Source organism: Acyrthosiphon pisum, chromosome A2 (assembly GCF_005508785.2).
Source record: "Acyrthosiphon pisum isolate AL4f chromosome A2, pea_aphid_22Mar2018_4r6ur, whole genome shotgun sequence".
NCBI classification, from domain to species: domain Eukaryota; kingdom Metazoa; phylum Arthropoda; class Insecta; order Hemiptera; family Aphididae; genus Acyrthosiphon; species Acyrthosiphon pisum.
Window position 1 is genome coordinate 13280521 of NC_042495.1, and position 18795 is coordinate 13299315.

At 28.6% G+C, this 18795-nt stretch overlaps 2 protein-coding genes across 3 annotated transcripts; one reads left to right on the plus strand and one right to left on the minus strand.

Moving 5' to 3' along the window:
* Positions 1–1746: 1746 nt before the first annotated feature.
* LOC100165128 (pseudouridine-5'-phosphate glycosidase) lies at positions 1747–7424 on the plus strand. Of its 2 annotated transcripts, XM_001952481.5 has the most exons (9): positions 1747–2216; positions 2318–2461; positions 2577–2652; positions 2792–2934; positions 3011–3203; positions 3297–3428; positions 3512–3642; positions 3712–3768; positions 6780–7424. In XM_001952481.5, exons 1-9 carry the CDS (start codon positions 2025–2027, stop codon positions 6792–6794), a joined length of 1083 nt encoding a protein of 360 aa, XP_001952516.2. In that variant the 5' UTR covers positions 1747–2024; the 3' UTR covers positions 6795–7424. The 2 variants fall into 2 exon arrangements, with proteins under 2 accessions (XP_001952516.2, XP_008181047.1); XM_008182825.3 differs by lacking the exon at positions 6780–7424 and having other exon boundaries at positions 1749–2216; positions 3706–3783.
* On the minus strand, positions 5843–15585 carry LOC100569714. The gene is made up of 5 exons (XM_016802802.2): positions 15352–15585; positions 13361–13985; positions 7406–7724; positions 6412–6581; positions 5843–6269 (listed from the first exon to the last, which is right to left on the minus strand). Exons 1-5 carry the CDS (start codon positions 15415–15417, stop codon positions 6037–6039), a joined length of 1413 nt encoding a protein of 470 aa, XP_016658291.2. The 5' UTR covers positions 15418–15585; the 3' UTR covers positions 5843–6036.
* Positions 15586–18795: the final 3210 nt, after the last annotated feature.

Below are 18795 nucleotides of genomic sequence, written 5' to 3' on the forward strand. Positions count from 1 at the left end.
GACCAATGACCATCCACCCTCAACTTTTAGTGTACATTTTTTTCTTGTACTGTATGATATAAATATTATTAAAAAAGTTTTAGTACAAAATCCATTGTCTGGAACCCACCCACACATTTTGGTATTGAGACAATAGTCCAACTTTGGCATGCCATTGATGCCTATCATGTTACTATTAGTGGAATAAATTACTATAATTAATAGCAATATACATTTTGATGACATATACAGTATATTTAGTACAATAGTACCTACTATAATTATTTTGAATTTTGATTAAAAAATATAACTGTCCAAATACTGTAAAAATGGTTTTCGATGCTTAATAATTTAACATTAAATACAAATGTTTCAGTAAAATACCTTAGTCTAACACTTGATCGAACTTGGGCTCAACATTTAAGTGAAAAAAGACTATCCTTAAAAACAATCGGCTACATGTACATTTAATTGGTTATAAAGTCACCTCTATAATATCAAACTCCTTATGTTCAAAACCTTATTAAAACGCATCTGAACATGCGGACTCCATCTATGGAAAATGCTAAAAAGTCCAATCTAAATAAGATATAAGTTATTAAAAATATGACCTTAAGAAAATAAGTAAATGTTCCTCCATATATATCAAACCATACTCTACACATAGATTGTAACTTAAAAAAAATTCACGACAAAGCTAAATGTTCTTATGGAAAATGTCATTACCATCTATCTACTCATTCAAATCCTCTCATCAAGAACTTATCATCCATCACAATCCCAGGTATAGCCCCCCAATGCAACTTAAATGAAAATGGTGCTGAGATTTATTACATTAAAAAAAAAAATAAAAATACACAAGATCAAATCAAATTGAAAGTGTGGGTGGCTTCAGTGGCGCAAATAGGGGGGGGGGCTCAGGGGGCTTAGCCCTCCAAAATCACTCAAAGCCCCCTCAAAAAATAATAGTATACCATTCTTAAAAGTATGTACCTATAAATTATAATTTAAAAAAAAATGTGTTGGGGCTTGAGCCCCCTCTAAACATTTTTCCTATTTGCGCCACTGTGTGGCTTCTTTCCCCAAACTATGTAACTCATGTTCTATTTTTTTTTTAACCCACATAATATACGCACTATGAGTTATGAACATGATATAAATTGTATATTTTCTCATAAAAATAAAAAATAAAAATTCTATTGCATGTCTATTGCAGTGACCTACTCAACTTCAAGGTACACCCGAGTAGTTGACATTTACAGCAGACTGCAGTGTTACCGAGGTACCTACTTGCCGAGTAAAACCATAATTTTAAATATCTAGGTATCTGGTCTCAATGTTATACCTGCTAAGTAGTAGGTATCCTACAAAAAAAGTAATGGTAAATTAATAATATTATGATGAATGTAAAACTTGTATAAATTGGTTAATTCTGTTTAAATTTATTATTGACGTCTTAAATATTAATATATCAGTCAAAATATTGAAGTAGACTGCACCCCTGTGAGTTGTAACTTGTGGGTGGTATTTGAGTAATATAGTTTGAAGGAAATAATAATTATGTACCTATAACAACATTGAACATAATTATAATATTACTTATCTACAACTACCAGCAGTATACAAAAAAACATCGAATACCTACTGATTGTTTTTTTGTATTTCCATTAGATATCTATGTAATTATTATTTTTTTATCATCATATTTTTTAATATTTGTTAATCTACTTTCCTACTATATGCTAGCTTATCTATTTGTGTACAGACTACAAAGGTCAAACAATTGGATGTTAATTGAATTAATTAGATATGATTATTATGCTATAATGAGTATAGTAAAATATATACAGTTGAATGTTCTCATAAGTGTTTTATCTCTATACCAAACCTCATGCCTTACCTATTATAGTGATTATAGCTACCAGTGCTCTACAATTTATTTGTATATACCTATCTACCAGTTTTGAATTTGTTGTTCGTTCATTACTGTATAACGTATAAGTTGTAATATTTGGAATACAATATAATAGCACTACAGTTTCATTATGAAGGGAAATTTCAAGTATGTTTGCCGATATTTTTCTAGAAATTCTATAGATGTCACCCCTGAAGTTAAAAACGCTCTGAATAAGCAAAAACCAGTAATTGCATTAGAATCAGCTCTTATAACTCACGGATTACCATTCCCGAAAAATGTGGAGACTGCTTTGGAAATGGAACACATCATCAAGTCACATGTAATTATTATAACTGAATAGAAATCCCAATAGCCAATAGGTTTAATAATATACATACCTATTATATAGTTTATTTTGTAATTCATATTTTTTCTGTATAGAACATAATTCCAGCTACAATTGGTATAATTAATGGGAGAGTTAAAGCCGGTATGAGTCCTGAACAAATCAATGTTCTTGGCTTATCAGCTGAGAAAAAAACAGTCAAAGTTTCAAGGAGAGATTTTCCTTATGTGCTCAGCCAAGTAAATCATAAAATATCTTCATATATATTATATTTTTAAATAAGTATACAATTTATTATTAAAACAAACCCTAATTACTACTGCATTGTAATGTTTTAACTACCTATCACTATAGGGTTTAAATGGTGGCACCACAGTATCCGGTACATTAGTTGTCGCTAATGCTTTGGGCATAAAATTCTTTGTTACTGGTATGTTACTGGCATAATTAATTCTAAACTTAAAATTTAGTAAATATTATTTACCTATGTACATTGTAAAAATTTCAAATAATGTTGAAAAATATTAAAAACATATTAATGTTAGATAATTGATTTTTGTTATATTTAGGTGGAATTGGCGGAGTTCATATAGATGGTCAAAATTCCTTGGATGTAAGTGCTGATTTAATTGAGTTGTCCAGATGTGCAATAATGGTTGTTTCTGCTGGTATAAAATCTATACTTGATATAGGACGAACTTTAGAATACCTTGTAAGTATTTATGTAGTGTCATTTTGGAATAATTATGACAAACACATACTTCACTAATTGACTATTTAAATTAAAGGAAACTGTGGGTGTCTGTGTTGCTTCATATGATTCAAATGGAGAATTTCCTGCATTTTATACTAAACAAAGCGGATATAAGTCTGTATGTAATGTAACTTCGCCCTGTGAAGCAGCTGGCCTTCTAGAACAATGTCAAAATACAGGATCTGGTGTTCTGTTAGCTGTTCCAATACTAGAAGAAAGAATAAAAAGTAAATATATTTTGTATTATATTTATTTTCATATGAAAATAGAGTATAATAATACAATATGACTAATAAGTAACATGATTTAACTTTTCAAAGAAACTGAAATTGACAAAGCAATAAAAAATGCTCGTCAGATGTGTGAAAAACAAGGAATCGTGGGAAAAAATATTACTCCTTTTGTTCTGAGTGAAGTTAGTCGACTGACAAAAGGACTTTCCATGGATACTAGTAAAAATAATAGAAAATATGCAATTTGATGAAGAAATTCATTGTTCATATATTTTATTTATTTATAATTATTATTTTTTTAGACATTTCTTTATTGAAAAATAACTCTTTGGTTGGAAGTAAAATTGCAATGGAATATTATTCAAAATTGTCTTCTACATCAAAATCAATTTTTGAAGTGAAAAAGAGTATGAAAAAGTCTACAAAATCTCCTGTATGTATATTAAACTTTTTCGTTAATATTTTAAAATAATTAACTTAATATTTTTATTTTGAGATCTAGGTAGTAATTGGTGGTAGTAATATAGACTATGTGCTTCAAGTTGATGAAGATTTAAAGGTTAGTTAAAACTTATAAGTTATAACTTTATTAATAGGTAATTAATAACTATAGTATAAATAATTACAAACAATTAAATTTGAAGCTTATTTAAAATAGATACTTATAACACTATTTATTTATTATTGTTTATGTGTCAAGATTAGCAGAATAATAGTATATAATATGATAGGAAAATGAAGGATAGGTGTTTCAGATTATGATAAAAAACAATATTGATAAATCATTATTATTTTAATAATAATATTAATAATAATTATAATAGCTCTAGGAATGCTTAAAAAATAATAGTACAAAGTTTACAACATTTATTGTACAACAAACATTTTAACATTTTATTTTTAATTAATAACAAATAAAACATACCTAACCACGATTTCGCTAGTACAGTCAAACTTTTACATACATTTTCATGATTGTATTAAAGACAATTGGGAAGCGACAAGTCCATGACACAAGAAAATAGGCTATACATAATTAGAATTAACAGTATTATAAAATTTAGCTCCATTGGAAAACTAAAACATTTAAGATAAGAAGTATAACTATTTTATAATAAATTAGAAATAAGTAGGTTGTAATGATCTTGTTTTAGATTTTCAACAATTAAATAGTTATAATAATAAGGAAATTAGGTTTAGTTGGTATTTATGTACCTATATAAATTTAACTGCAAAATTGAGTTTTTATGTAGTTTTTTTAGTTTTTATGTTTTTATGTACTTGTTAGCATATTGAATGCTTTTTAGTTTATTGAAATTTGAAAGTAAGTACCTAATCATATTTTTACTGTAAGTAAAATCATTTATTTTTCTGACTAGATAGTTAATCTTTTCAAAATCGTTATTTAAACAATTCGTATCTATTCAATTTAATCTATTGAGGTAGGTATCCCATTTGAGCTACTCGAATTAAACTTCTATCGAGTTTGTAGATCTTTTCTTATGTGTCCCACAGGGGATTATAATATATTATCTAAGTAGACTTGTTGGATAACCATATACCATAGGCATTTATGATACATTAATTGAAAACAAGACAAATAGAATTTAATTTAGTTAAAATATAAAAACTGGTCACCAGAGGTGTGTAAAAACAATATTCATATGGTTCAAATACATTCAAGGTTTAATGAGAGTATATAATTATTTGTCGTTAGGTATATTATATTTGTGTTTATAAATTCATATAGGTAATAACAATTATGTAGGACGTTTTCCTTTTAAGAAGTAGGTACTAGAAAAGTAATACTGTACTCATATCTCTTTAGACACTTAAACAAATATTTCAATCCCTATAGATTAAATCTATTTAAATGTTTTGCTAGCAATATTTCTCAAAATTGTAAAATATTAAAACTTCTGAGTTCACAAAAAAAAAAAAATTTTGAATGAAAGAAACATTTACATTAGGTTGCCAATAGATTGCTGGAAAAATTGTTATTCACTATTTAGTTATTATATTAAATAAAATATAGAAGTTTGGCTCATTCAATCTTTAGTGTAATAGTTGGAAATAAAATGTATTACTATAATTTATCTTTATACAATTTATTTAAGGAGTACCAAATTCCAAATTATATTTTACTTACAAAAGTTGACTTTATTTTTAAAATCGACCAATTAATGTCACTATCACAAAAAGTTAAGGCAGAATATACCTAAGGATTCAATTAATGATGTAATAGAATTTGAAGAAAAAAAATATTAAATTTGAAATAAGTAGGTATCTACAAAAAAGATATTGAGGTAATGAAAATCCTTCGAACACAATCAATGGATGATTCATAAAATTAATTCAACATAACCACATACCTACATGTTTTTATAAGTTGATTTTAATCATTAAACATTTCTTTTATTAATTATTATTGTTACACTTAATCAATTTATTGACATGTAGCACCATGTAGTCTACTCCAATCACATTTATGCCTTGCAGTTAATCAGTTAATAAGTGTTTACGATGTTCTAAATTATTTATTTTGTGTACTTGTATAGTGACAAATTATAATTTTTTTAAAATTTTTTTCACTATTTTTATTTTTTATTTCGAAATCTATTTTTATAGTAGGTATTCTTTTTTGTTCATTTTGAATTAATTTAATGTAAGTATCACGTAAAAAATGTATCTTCCAATATTAATAATATTTTATTGTTTATTTTTTATTTTTTGTTTAATAAATTGTATGCGGTTTTGGTGTCGCCAACAATGTGAATTTTTGGTTACTGTCAATCAATCGGAACCAAGCGGCCACGCATCTTCGTAGTCATATTTGATTCTTATGTCTGGTGGTTAGTAGTCGGTTTACATCTTTTAACTCGTGAAGTTCGTAATTACTCTTACTAGATGAGCCTGTCAATCGTTTGTCATCACACAATAATAACGCACTGTGGCTATTAGTGTCTGATTCGTTGCCGTCCGTGTTCGAGGACTTTACCCTGAATGTCGCTTCTATTGAACGACCTTTTAAAAGTGGTTTCACTGCATCTAAACTTCCTTCTGAAATTAGAATTTAAATTTAATATCTTTATTCATTATGTATTTGAAATTCTAGCTGGAGAATTATCGATAAAATAAATTGTTTTATTACTATAAAGCATAATATAGGTATATAACATACACTCAGAAATATTGTACTAACCTATCTGACTGTCTTGTCTCATAGGAGTAGATACACGTACTACGCTACCATTATGTTCAACTTTTTGTAACAACTTCCCTGTAGCTTGTTGGGGTACATTGACTAATTCTAGTCGTGCTGTATCTCCATGAAGTATTTTTATTTTTTGGATCATTTCTCGAATTTCATACCTGTAAAAATAAATATTTTAATCACAAAGTCAAACAAAACAAAAATGTTAACGATTTTGTTGGAAATTCATTTAAGTATTTTAAAAAATGTCTTTAGAATAAATCACTAAATATTTGAATATTTAAATTCGTAATAAGGATCATTAAATTCAATTTGTGTTCTCGTCTAATCTATATATGATTGAATTTTTTTTATAGATATATGAAGAATAGATATTATATTTATAGATATGAAACATTTAGAGTACCTATTTCGACTAATTCGAAAATCAATAACGCAGTGCAGTATTAAAATGAATTACCTATCTATGTACAATAGATTAGTAAATAGTTAAAAAGGTAGGTTTTTAATTCTTGTTAAATACATTTCTATTCTAAGTGATTCAACATTTCTGGACTTATTTATCAAGCAGTTTATTCATAAGATGTTTATATAAGGCAATATTTATAAAGATACATAATAAGTAGTAAGACTAATTATTCTATTGAATTTATTTCGTATAATATATATATTTTAATATCAACGACAGCGACCGCAGTGTTGGAAAACGCAATAAGTCAATACCTACGCTCATTTAAATACAAAAGGAACAAAATAATGCTACTTAGAAATTGAATAAGATGTTGTGTTCGCAGAGAAGTGTGATGAATAATGTATACACGTATACGCACTGCCTATTTGTATATATATGCTGTATAGCTGTATAATATATATTCATCAATATTCAGGATATATCCTTGTTTAATCTATAATTGTACGGATATAAGATCAAATTGATCCTTGCGGAATAAAATACTACAACACTCGTCTAGGTCCAGTTTACCTCAGAATGCCTAGAAAACACAGTTTCAAAAATGATATGACACAGTAACCGAGGACGAACAGGACGTCGGCACTTCTTCGTATCCACGCCATTAGCGCCCGTTCGCATCCGGGATAGTAGTACCGGTATGAATTGAGCCGACACTTAATGGGCATCTCTTCCAAATTTTCGTGCTCTTCCGCCTGGACCGTGGTCCATACAGCAGCAGTTGTTGTCTGTGGCTGCCAGTAGTCCCTTCGGAATGGTGACGCTACTGCCTCTGGCTTATGGTAGCAGCAGCTATCCGGGAGAACTGTCGTGTAATCGACAAAGTGTTCAACTGGAAAGTAATAAAAATATATTGCATTTATATTCAACAATTTGTCAGAGAGTATAATATATTTTTCCGAACTCTACAATTTATTCATGATATAACTACCTATACCCTTATTATTGTATTATACGGGTTGCATAAATTAATAATACATAATATAGGTACAGCTCATGTAGGAAATAATAAAAGCGCTGTAACATTGGCTTCTAAATAGGTCCAAGGTCTGTGATATACGTAAAGGCTATATAGCCCTTCGTTAAATTAGTGTTGACCAAACTAAGTAGGTACTAAAATATAGCCGCAAAACAGTTGGAGCTTTGAAGTTTACCCCTGACAGTAAGTTGTCATGTATATATTTTCAAAATCTCACTTTAATGTTTAATATGAAAAATAGCAAGGACTGAATAACTTACTGAAGTTGTTCGCAAAATAATTAAATTATTTATTTATATTATCACTGTTCGCCTTCAATACAATTTTTATTTCAAATATTTTACTGTTGACAAAATAAAATATAATTGCCTATTTTTCGAAACCCGTACGGTCGCAAAGCACTATTATTAAGAATGGAATAAATGCTACCTATTTCAAACTATTGAATGGTTATCACAAATCTATACTTAGTGGAAAATATGAAATAATACAATCACATATTTTCTATATAAGTACCTACTTATTACTTTTATATTTTTTTTTAGCTTAAGTTTCTTGAAGAAATGTATTTAATAAAGATAGATTTCAGATTATTTATTTTTGTATTACATTAACATTTACAATGATTATCAAATCAAATCTATTTGCATTAAAACAAAAATCATTATAATTTTAACTTACATTATAGAAAAAATATTATTGTATTTTGCTAGTTGTTACTTATAGTATGAAGTATAGTATCTATAATTAGATTATAATTTATATGTTTCTAAAATTCAAATATATTTTTAAATATTTTTGCGAAGTGTATAAGTTTTTGTTTACCTCCCATAGTAAGTTGGAACTAGAATAATACGTGTTGCAAAATTCCATAATTTTAAGCAGTATTACACAAGAAACAAGATTTAATCTTTTTAAATGTTCCATATATTTTTTTAATTTACAACCATAACCCAGGTACCTTTGACTATAATTTATACATTTTAGGTTATAATAATCGTATTTTACATTGTAATTTTATTGTAGTTTCTGGTACTTATTGTATTTAACTATATTATACGTAAAATATTAGTTTCAACTTTTAATTTTATTTAAAGTATGAAATGTATAACAGTATTTTTTAAGAAACAATAATTATTCCATTGTTAAATGGACAACAGAAAAATAACTAATTAATATGGCAATATTATTATTTATTACTAAAGATATTATAGTAATCAAGTTTCTTTTTGTATTAAAATTATATTATTAAAAATAAATGCTATATTTTGATATTCATTTTCTTATAATGTAGTATACTTAGCGTTGGATCTACAAACAATTTTTTTTTTGGATTTAAGCATACCTAATTTAATTTTTATTCTAGAGGGGAAAAGAATTATGTAATTGTTCTAAATTTCGATTTTCTCGAAAAAAAAACATAGGTATCATGGTTAAAAAAAACACGACGATAATTTACTCTAAGTTTTTCTTATGACGATTATAAACACTTGGTTTTTTTACACGGAAGCGGAGACCAGCGACACGCAAACATTTCAATGTATGGCGTGAAAATATTAAAATTGTTATTTAAACAAAATACAAGGTAAGCGATGATTTTCGTTCAATTTATATAAAATATTATACTGTATTGTTTATGGTATTTGCGTTCCTCCAATCCTGTACAAACAGATTCGATTATCGGATTATGTCTATTTAGACTTAAATGCTTGCATTGTATTTTTTGTTTTATGTACAACCTACGTACCTATATTATTTTTAAATTTTACTCATTTTAATATAAAATATTCTTGTGGTGTTGTACCTTGTATGAATTAGTTTTTAAACAAATTCAAGCTCATTCTAGCAACTAGATTTGGTTAACACTCTTCAGTTGATTTTGTTTCTGGATATTTTGTCATTTTTATTGAATCTTGTGATGATTGTCAATTGATACAATATCAAAGTTAAATTCTTTCATATCAATATATCTTTAAGTGCCTACATAATAATATTTTATATTTAAACTCTATGCATTGTGCATTAATTGTATGTACCTATATATATATATATATTGCTATATTAGTCTTAAATTTGAATTTGTATCTATTTTTCCTATAAAAGCTTGAAGCTTTTGTCTTTATTAATATTCCTCCTCTATATAGCCATATGGGTTAGGAATTGAAGGCAGGTGATATTAAGAACAGATAATATTTTAAATGGTTCAGTATATGAATTACATTAATTGTACCATTTACGGCAATTTCAAACAAACGTTTTTAATTGTAATTTGGGTTTATCAATTTTGGTTATTTTGATACATTTTAGAAAACAATATATCTAGAAAAGTAGGTACTCGATTATCAATATTAATATATATTTTAATCATAAATAAATTTCGACAGGTAGTATCTATAATTTTAACACACTTAACATTATCATGTTATTTGATTTTTACTTAATAATTTTGGATTAAAATTTGTATGACTTGATGATTTATTAGAAACTTTTTTAATTATTTAAATGTTAAGCTAACTTTTATTCAAAAATCTCAAAAATTTTTTTTATAATATTGTTTACATTTTGATTTAGGTAGGTATAATAAAATACTTGTAAGTAGAAAGATCTGAAAATTTACCTAAACATTTTTTTTACAAGCTATGTTACTATTTTACACATGACGACCTATTATTAAACTATAATATGATTGGAGACATTGCAGATCATAACTTTTATATATAAATTGTGTTTTTTTTGAAAATGTTGTATGGGATTGTACTTGTAGAGGATTCTATCTAAACATAGTTTTTAGAATAACAATATGCTATTTTTTTTACCGATTTTGAGCCGTTGCACGAGGCATAGGCATTACTTCTTCTATGCGGCTATCCATTATTTTCTCTGATATGCTGTTATCTGGTGCTAATGTACCTCGCACTTTTTATTTTAATATTTTTTTCAAAATTGAACCAGGCACGGAATTAACTAATAAGGTTCTCAATTAGTATTATAGTTTTAAAAATAAAAAAATAAATGAAAATACATATTATAATTATTTCATACAATTACCCACACCTTATATTAATATTATTATACCTAAACTAAAATAATTTTCATGTAGGTATACAAATAAATGTATTATTATATCATATTTCCCGTATCCCGCTACCCAATTTTAGTCTATGCTTTTAAAATGTTATTTATTTAAGAATGAAAATTAATTATCATTGAAAGTACATTGAATTACAGTTATGTAGTACTCTAAATAGTAGTCCAACGAGTATGACTTACAGCCGTCGAGAAAGTTCGAAGATATAGGTCTATACGTGTCCGTATGCAATAACTGCTGAATAATTAAGCCTGTATATTCCGGTATCCATTTATAACGCAAGAGACATTGTAATTAATAACGTAGCTTAACTAGAATTTCTAACGAGGTCTAGAATCATAAATCTTTTACAGAATTTAGGTTTTTTGAAAATGTGTCATACATTTTTTCGTAATTTTGTTTTTATTATTTAATAGGTAGGCATAACAGAACAAATAACAATTCTTCTATTTTATATTATATACACATGGTATTATGTAGTTATTGATTAGGATATACATATACGTTTTTGTATAACGTATACGATTTTAAATTTAAATTATTATTAAATTAACTTAAGGTTAACAAATAACGAGTCACCGCTTATTTTTTATTTCCCTAATATAAATGATCATCGTTAATTATTAGCATAATAACCATAAAAGTAAAATAGTATGCTTGGAATAATTGATTTAAAATATTAAAATGTTTATTCAATAATATAGAGTAAGAATACATCAGAAGCGCAGTTGCTAAGAATGTATTTGGATAGATTTGACCTTAAATGTTTAAATGTGTATCATCCATCATATAATATCGATATCGATTTGTGAGCGTTTGAGTGTGTTTTGGTAAAAATAACTGATATTCCTGTTGGGAGGCTCGGACGTGCAGATAGATGGCATCAGTCCATATTATAAGCGTTTATAGTGACACACACTAGTCATGCAAAATTGATCGTGTTGAAAATGCGTTCGTCATTATAATATATTATATATGCGTACGAATATATTTTGTTGTGTATTTGGGTTGAAATCGTATTCGAAATTTTGGATTCTAGAATATTTTATACGGTGTACCTAAATAATACATCGTCCTAATAATTTATTGTCGAACGTGAAAACTAAGTATACTTATACAACGTCCTCCCACACAAACATGCATAATAATAATAATAATAATTTGCGAACTTGGTGTGACCCAATGAGGAAAGGCCTATAATAGTGGGGGTTACTAACGGACGATGACGACGTAGATTATTTGTGTGCATCTATATTATTATATTCGACGCATATATAAACATTTTGTGCCTCCCACAGAACCAAATTAAATCATGACACGAAAAAAGTTCGGTGACGTATAAAATATACCAATTATAACACTGCTTAAAGAAAATCTACAGTATCGATCAAAAATATTATATAATATAGGTATAGTGCGACCGTATGTCTATCCATATTGCGTGGATTGCCGAATTTAGGGGGTATCGTGTTGCAAATATAGAGGTTATTTTTAAAGGGTGGTGAATCTTAATAGTTCTAGCGTTTTAATATTACGTTTTAAAATTATATCTAATTAAAATAAATGAGATAAAATAACTAAAATAAAAAAAAAATTTCATTGTTGGTTGTATCATTGGTTGTATTGGTTATTCGGTCAGATCAGGTAAAAGCATGCATCAAATCGAATTTTCGCACATTTCCTACCAGGGGGTCGGGGGTTGAGTTACACTTACTGCAGCAAGTTACACACACAACGAGTTGACCAATCGACATTTTTTTTAAGAGTTCCCATTTTTTACGGGCAGCGAAGTGTGTAGGATCAGCTAGTAATTATTTACTATTTAGGTGTATTATAATAAATTAATACTGTGAATGTACCATGCACGAGTTTATGTATGGGGAGAATGAAGACATACTTCAGGTTGACTACCCGAAACAGATTGAGTCAACTAACTATAATAAACATAGAAAGAGAGTTATAGGTACTTATCTTATAAAATTATCGATAATGGTATTTTATAAACATTTACATCTCAACTTGTACGTATTATACGTTTATAAAATATATATTATACATAGGTATCTACTATTATTTTAATAACGAGGGCAGAGGGACGTTTTTACTGTATGGTTTATTTTCAATAACTTAGATTTTACAGGAGTTCACTATGTGACTACTAAACTCTATTGACGCTCTGCATCTACGGATTATTTTGTACGTTGGTTTTCTAGGTCCTAGCCCCTGTAACTATAATATATTAAATCCTACAGTTACGCCCATGCCGGCGGTCGGTGAGTGACCCTTTTGCCTCCGCCGTGCGTATACATATAGACACATACCAATATTCCTACACCCATATTTGACACGGTGGACGCCGATATGGACTCACAAACAACGAAAAATATTACGTAACACTCACCGCCCACTTGCACGGTGACGTTGAAAAAGTCCGGCGGCCCGTTGACGCCGCAACACTCGTGGTCGCGTTGCAGGTCGTCCCAGACGGCCGTGAACCGCTTGTCTCGGCCGTAGTCGACGGCCAGCCGGTCCCGGAGCGCCGGTTTCAGCCGGGCCACCATCTTGTCGTACCTGTACACCCAGTAGACGCCCAGCACGGCGTCGCCGACCAGGAGGCCGAGCAGCAGCAGCCAGTAGACGTTGAGCAGCCGCTCGCTGAGGGACCGAGCGCCCAGGAAGCCGACGATCTGCAGCACGGTGCACTGGACGAACAGCGCGGCGTACACGTACAGCAGGCTGGGATGGCACAGGTCCAGGCCCGGCACCAGGTGCCGCCGCTGGTCGGCCACCACCAGCTGGTAGGCGATCACCACGAAGCACACGACGCACACCATGAGCACGGTGTTGCACGTGTATATCCAGATACGGTAGTAGCGCATTGCCCGGTGTGCCGGTGAATGGGATACCGTCATCCGAACGGTAAAGCACTCGAATACGTCAGCGGCCAATAAGTGGTGCTGGATCAGCATAACGGGCATCATGGGGGTAACTTCATCCGCTCTTAGTCGAAATAACCGCCACCGCCGCTGCAACCCAACAACAACAATTATTTAATATTATATGATATTATGACAATTATTATTATATTATGTAGGTATACTGTGGATTATGATGGCAGTGGCGTTGGTATAGCCAGGATTTCTAAAAGAAGGAGGAGGCGAAGCAACAAAAAATCTTATATAGAATTCAATCGATTTATACAAATATTGCCTAATATATACTACTCCATATTATATGGTCCATCCATACACAGTCTGGATACAAATATTATGTATTTATGTGACCCTGCGTGTTTGACATTGCATATCATGATAATAATATTATCATAGGAAGGTAATGACGCAATATGTTAATAAAAAAATACGGCTGATCGGGCGGAATGGCCAATTTGTCCCTCCCCTTTCGGTACACCACCGGATTATGGAAAAACACATCATACAATAATAATAATAATAATAATTATTATTTTTATGTATGTCGATTGTCAGTATATGCTGTACGCCTCCGTTCTTATGGCAAGGGGGAGTAGTGCTGAAAGTTCGATTAGATACAAAATCTCCCCCGACATTATTTCGAGACCCACGAGACTGTAGTATAGGTAATAATATAAGTCTATTAATACATGGTAAATAATGTACACCTGTACGTCATACATTATGCTACAGTATATACTGCATAAGATACACCCTGTATACATAATATTTATGTATGTATATGTACATTTTAGAAACCGCTTTTTATTTCTGTAATAATTACAAACCTACCTATAATTATTATAAATACCTATTATAAAAGTATTACAACAATGGCAAGTTTGTAAATTTCAAAATGCTCATAAATTGCTTTAACATTAAAATATCAAAAAGAGCCCACGCAGGGCCCTGAATAATATAGCGATACTTTTATGTTTGATAATATTGCACCCATGCAGGGCGTGCTCTGCTCTTAACCACAATGATAGGGTAAAATTTTTACTTCACAAATGTGCCGCGACTTAAGTGCTATTTCTACGATAACCAGTTCCACTCTATCTATTTACATCGTGCATCGTACACGACCACTATTATGACGTAGGGTATCATACACCTGAGTACCTGACTCATCAGTCGTCACACGCTCTGTCGAGCATATTTTATACTCTGCAGCGACGTTGCAGTACTCATCGTTTAGTTGTATTAACGCTCCAAATATTATGTGCATGAAAAAATACAATTTGCTTCCGAAAACAATTTTTCGTCCATCATCTCGCAAGTCAGCTAACATTCAATTTAATTAATCCGTTGTATATTATAATGTGTGCGATGTGTATATTATAATATAATGTTAATGGTACGAACCTAGAGTTTTGAAGACACACAGAATATTTTTTAAATTTAACAAAGTCGAACTTACATGATCTGGTGTTCGAAAATGCCTATTTAGTTGATCGAAAACCGTCATTTTTGAAACAAGATTCATTTCCTTATTTTCTAGATTAATATTCCGCACAATCGGTAGCCCGTGCGTCGATCCACTGGCTTTATATAACGCACTGTATAGATTTTTATCAACTCTGTAATGTACTGAGTCAAAGTTTGCTTAAATTATTTTAATTGTTCATGAGTGTTAATTGGTTCACATTAAATTCTTAAAATGTATGATTTTTTAATGCGTTCAGTTTTTTCTTTTTATTCGTAATCTTTAAGAAGCGATTTAAAATTCTTTTGATGCAATTTAAAATGATAGTTATTTGCATTGATCGTTTTTTGTAATCAATTGGTTTACGTCTATAAAGTCACCTATTTTAAATTTTTTTTCTTTTCTAGTCAACTGATAATGTTGAGTATAATTAATACTTTAAAGAAGTTAGGATTTAAAAAGCATTAAGTTATTTTGGGTAATTTTAATAATTAATTATAAAAAAGTATTCTGTAACTTGGACCAATCCGAAAAATTACAACGCTTATGAAGTTCCGTTTTGAAGGAAGTACGTAAAAGCTAAGAATTAAACTTATACAAATGGTCCTATAGAAAGTTTTAAAAATAATATTAAAATACATTGAACTACTTTTGATATTAGATAGACTTAAAGCTGACATTTCGGTTAGTAATATTGAGACTTAAATTGTATTAAATATTATGTTCGATATACTACAAAGATATATATACCTACTAAAAGAAATATAAATTCTTCGCATGTTTCTTAGTTCACCGTTTTGAGAAGGGCTTACTAGGGGTTGGGTTTACTATCATATTACATTTTGGACGAGACTTTTATCGCATATAAAAGACGATTCTGAGCAGAGCTCAATTTACGTGATTGTTTACATTATCGTCTTCATACTTGTATAGTTTTAATAGAAAAAAAAATCGAGGAAATATACTCCATTTGTGAACATACCTAGTTAGAAAAATAGTATAGTATATATTTTATAAACATGAGACAACGTTTAAAGTTTTCAAATTTCAAATTACAATTATATCAATATGACAATATGTATGAAATTTTCATTTTTACATTTTTTTTTATCAACATCGTTAAATTGCGCTCTATATGCAGATAATTTTTGGACTTTGTGTAAATAAGTGAAAAAAAACTAAAAAATACTATTTATGTCATATTGTTGGTTTTACGATTGTTTTATTTTACAATTATAATATACAATGTAATAAATGTATTAAATCAGTCTGTTCTGTAAATTTACATTGTGTTACTTTTTTCTATATTTTACCACTTTTTTTAAATAAATACTTAAAAATGTACCAAAGTATTTTTTGAAAATTATAAATTAGTGAATCCAGAAATAATACCTTTTAATTTAATTTATAATTAAAAAAATTCTTTTGGATAAATTGTAATTATTTAATCAATAATTTAGTAATTAAAAGCACTTATATTTAAATTTAAATTTGAAATAATATAATTTTATCAATTTGTTTATGTTTTTTAGTTATTAATTTATTAAGTGTTAAGACATTACTTTAATCTCATTAATTTAATTTGTTTCACTGAAATATATAATGCTAATGAATAATGGCACGATTAATTGATTCCCAAAACCAATTGCTTTAAGCATCATAATGTTGATAAATAATCGCTTCCTATACAAGAATATTCAGAAATCTTTATTCGCGGATAAACATAATGGATTCTACTATTCAAATTATTTACAAGTCATTAAATATTTCCCTTCAAGTTACAAATTATGATGTTTATTATTTTTTTAAATTACGTTGTGTTGTTTACAAGTATGTCTTAAACCTATCTATGAATTATGATATTATAAGGATTAAAATAACATATTAACTCATTTTATAGATTATATATACTAACTGTGTTCTTGAGTACAAAGTTATACTATTATTTTTTTTTGTAGTTAATATTGAAATCTTATGTTGATATACTTTTAGATTCTGAGTGAAACGATGAATGTATTGATTTTACAATAATGTGTGTTTTTTTTATTATTATTCATTTTTTTTTGTTTCTGTCATCACCTTTTAGGACAGTAAAAGTGCTTGGATTTTCTTCAACAGTATTGTTTCTGATAGGAAAGTGAAACTAGTTGGTACTTTGGGGGGGTCGAAAGTAAAAATTCTCCAGTAGTTTTCAAAAGCGCCGTGAAAAACAAAAGACAAATTAAGGAAAAACGGGAATTTTACGCAAAATCTGTTTTCGAGGAAATCGATTTTGGTTTTCGGTGTAACTATAAAACAAATGACCGTAGATACGTGAAATTTTGACAGAATGTTTATGTCAACATTTTCTATACATGATAACATTTTCAAAATATTTTGATTTGTTTTGAACTGTTTAGGGACATTTTCAGTTTCCAATTTTATTAGTTTTTTTTTCTATGAATGTCAATAAAACGTTATTTGTCGAGTAAAAATACTTGAAAATGTAAAACATGGCTCCTACTATAATATTGTTACAATGACATTTGAAAAATATTAAAAATCCATAGTCACAATTTTTTTTTACTAGCATTTATAGTACAAAAGTTGAGAAAATATGTAAAAATCACGAAAATTAGCAAATTATTTCGAGTTAAGAATTCGTAAAAATTTTTCTTTTTAAATCTAAGATTTGAAAATATATTACAAGATTCCCAATAATATTGTCTACCTTTATCAAAAAAAAATGTCTACAAGAAAGTCAAATTAAATTTTTATGAGCGTTTGAAATTCATATTTTTACAACATTTGATATTCGCTCGATTTCTCATGTGACGATTTTCTTATTTTATTGTAATTAAAAAACGAATGACTGTAGATATTTGAAAATTTCACTGGATGTTTATATTAGCATTTTCTATATACGATAAAATTTTGAAAATAATTTGACTCTTTTTGAGCTGTGTACAGACATGGTCAGTTTTCAATTTTTTTAGTTTTTTTTTTCTATAAATATCAATAAAGTTTTATCTGTTGGGCCAAAAAGTGTAAAAATTTAATACAAGGCTCCTGATATATTGTTACAATAGCAGTTGAAAAATATAAAAAAAATACATAGGCACAATTTTTTTTTATAAGCATTTAAAGATCGAATTTTGACAAAATTTATCAAATTTTAATTTGAATAATTATTTTGTAGTTAAAATTTAAAAATTTATAAAATGTTCGACTTTTGTATCTAAGAATTGAAAATTTAAAACAAGATTCCACGTAAGTAATTAATCCTGTTACCAAAAAATCCAAAAAATACATTTAAACAGTTTATTTTTATAGTCATTTTAAGTTCAAATTTGGACGAAATTACATATTAAAAACCTGGAATAACTATTTTAGTTATTTTGTTGTGATTGTATAATATATTTCGTGGGTATACTTGAAACTTCTTAAGTATACTATTAT

What these genes read in the sequence shown, in the direction of transcription:
- LOC100569714 (XM_016802802.2), bottom strand. Translation starts at nt 15,417, where the DNA reads ATGAATCTTGTTTCAAAAATGACGGTTTTCGATCAACTAAATAGGCAT. An exon ending in ATTTTCGAACACCAGATCAT is followed by an intron (nt 13,986 to 15,351) that starts GTAAGTTCGACT and finishes GTTGGGTTGCAG; the next exon opens with CGGCGGTGGCGGTTATTTCG. An exon ending in TGTTTTCTAGGCATTCTGAG is followed by an intron (nt 6,582 to 7,405) that starts GTAAACTGGACC and finishes TTATTTTTACAG; the next exon opens with GTATGAAATTCGAGAAATGA.
- LOC100165128 (XM_001952481.5), top strand. Translation starts at nt 2,025, where the DNA reads ATGAAGGGAAATTTCAAGTATGTTTGCCGATATTTTTCTAGAAATTCT. An exon ending in GACGAACTTTAGAATACCTT is followed by an intron (nt 2,935 to 3,010) that starts GTAAGTATTTAT and finishes TTTAAATTAAAG; the next exon opens with GAAACTGTGGGTGTCTGTGT. An exon ending in AAAAGTCTACAAAATCTCCT is followed by an intron (nt 3,643 to 3,711) that starts GTATGTATATTA and finishes TTTGAGATCTAG; the next exon opens with GTAGTAATTGGTGGTAGTAA.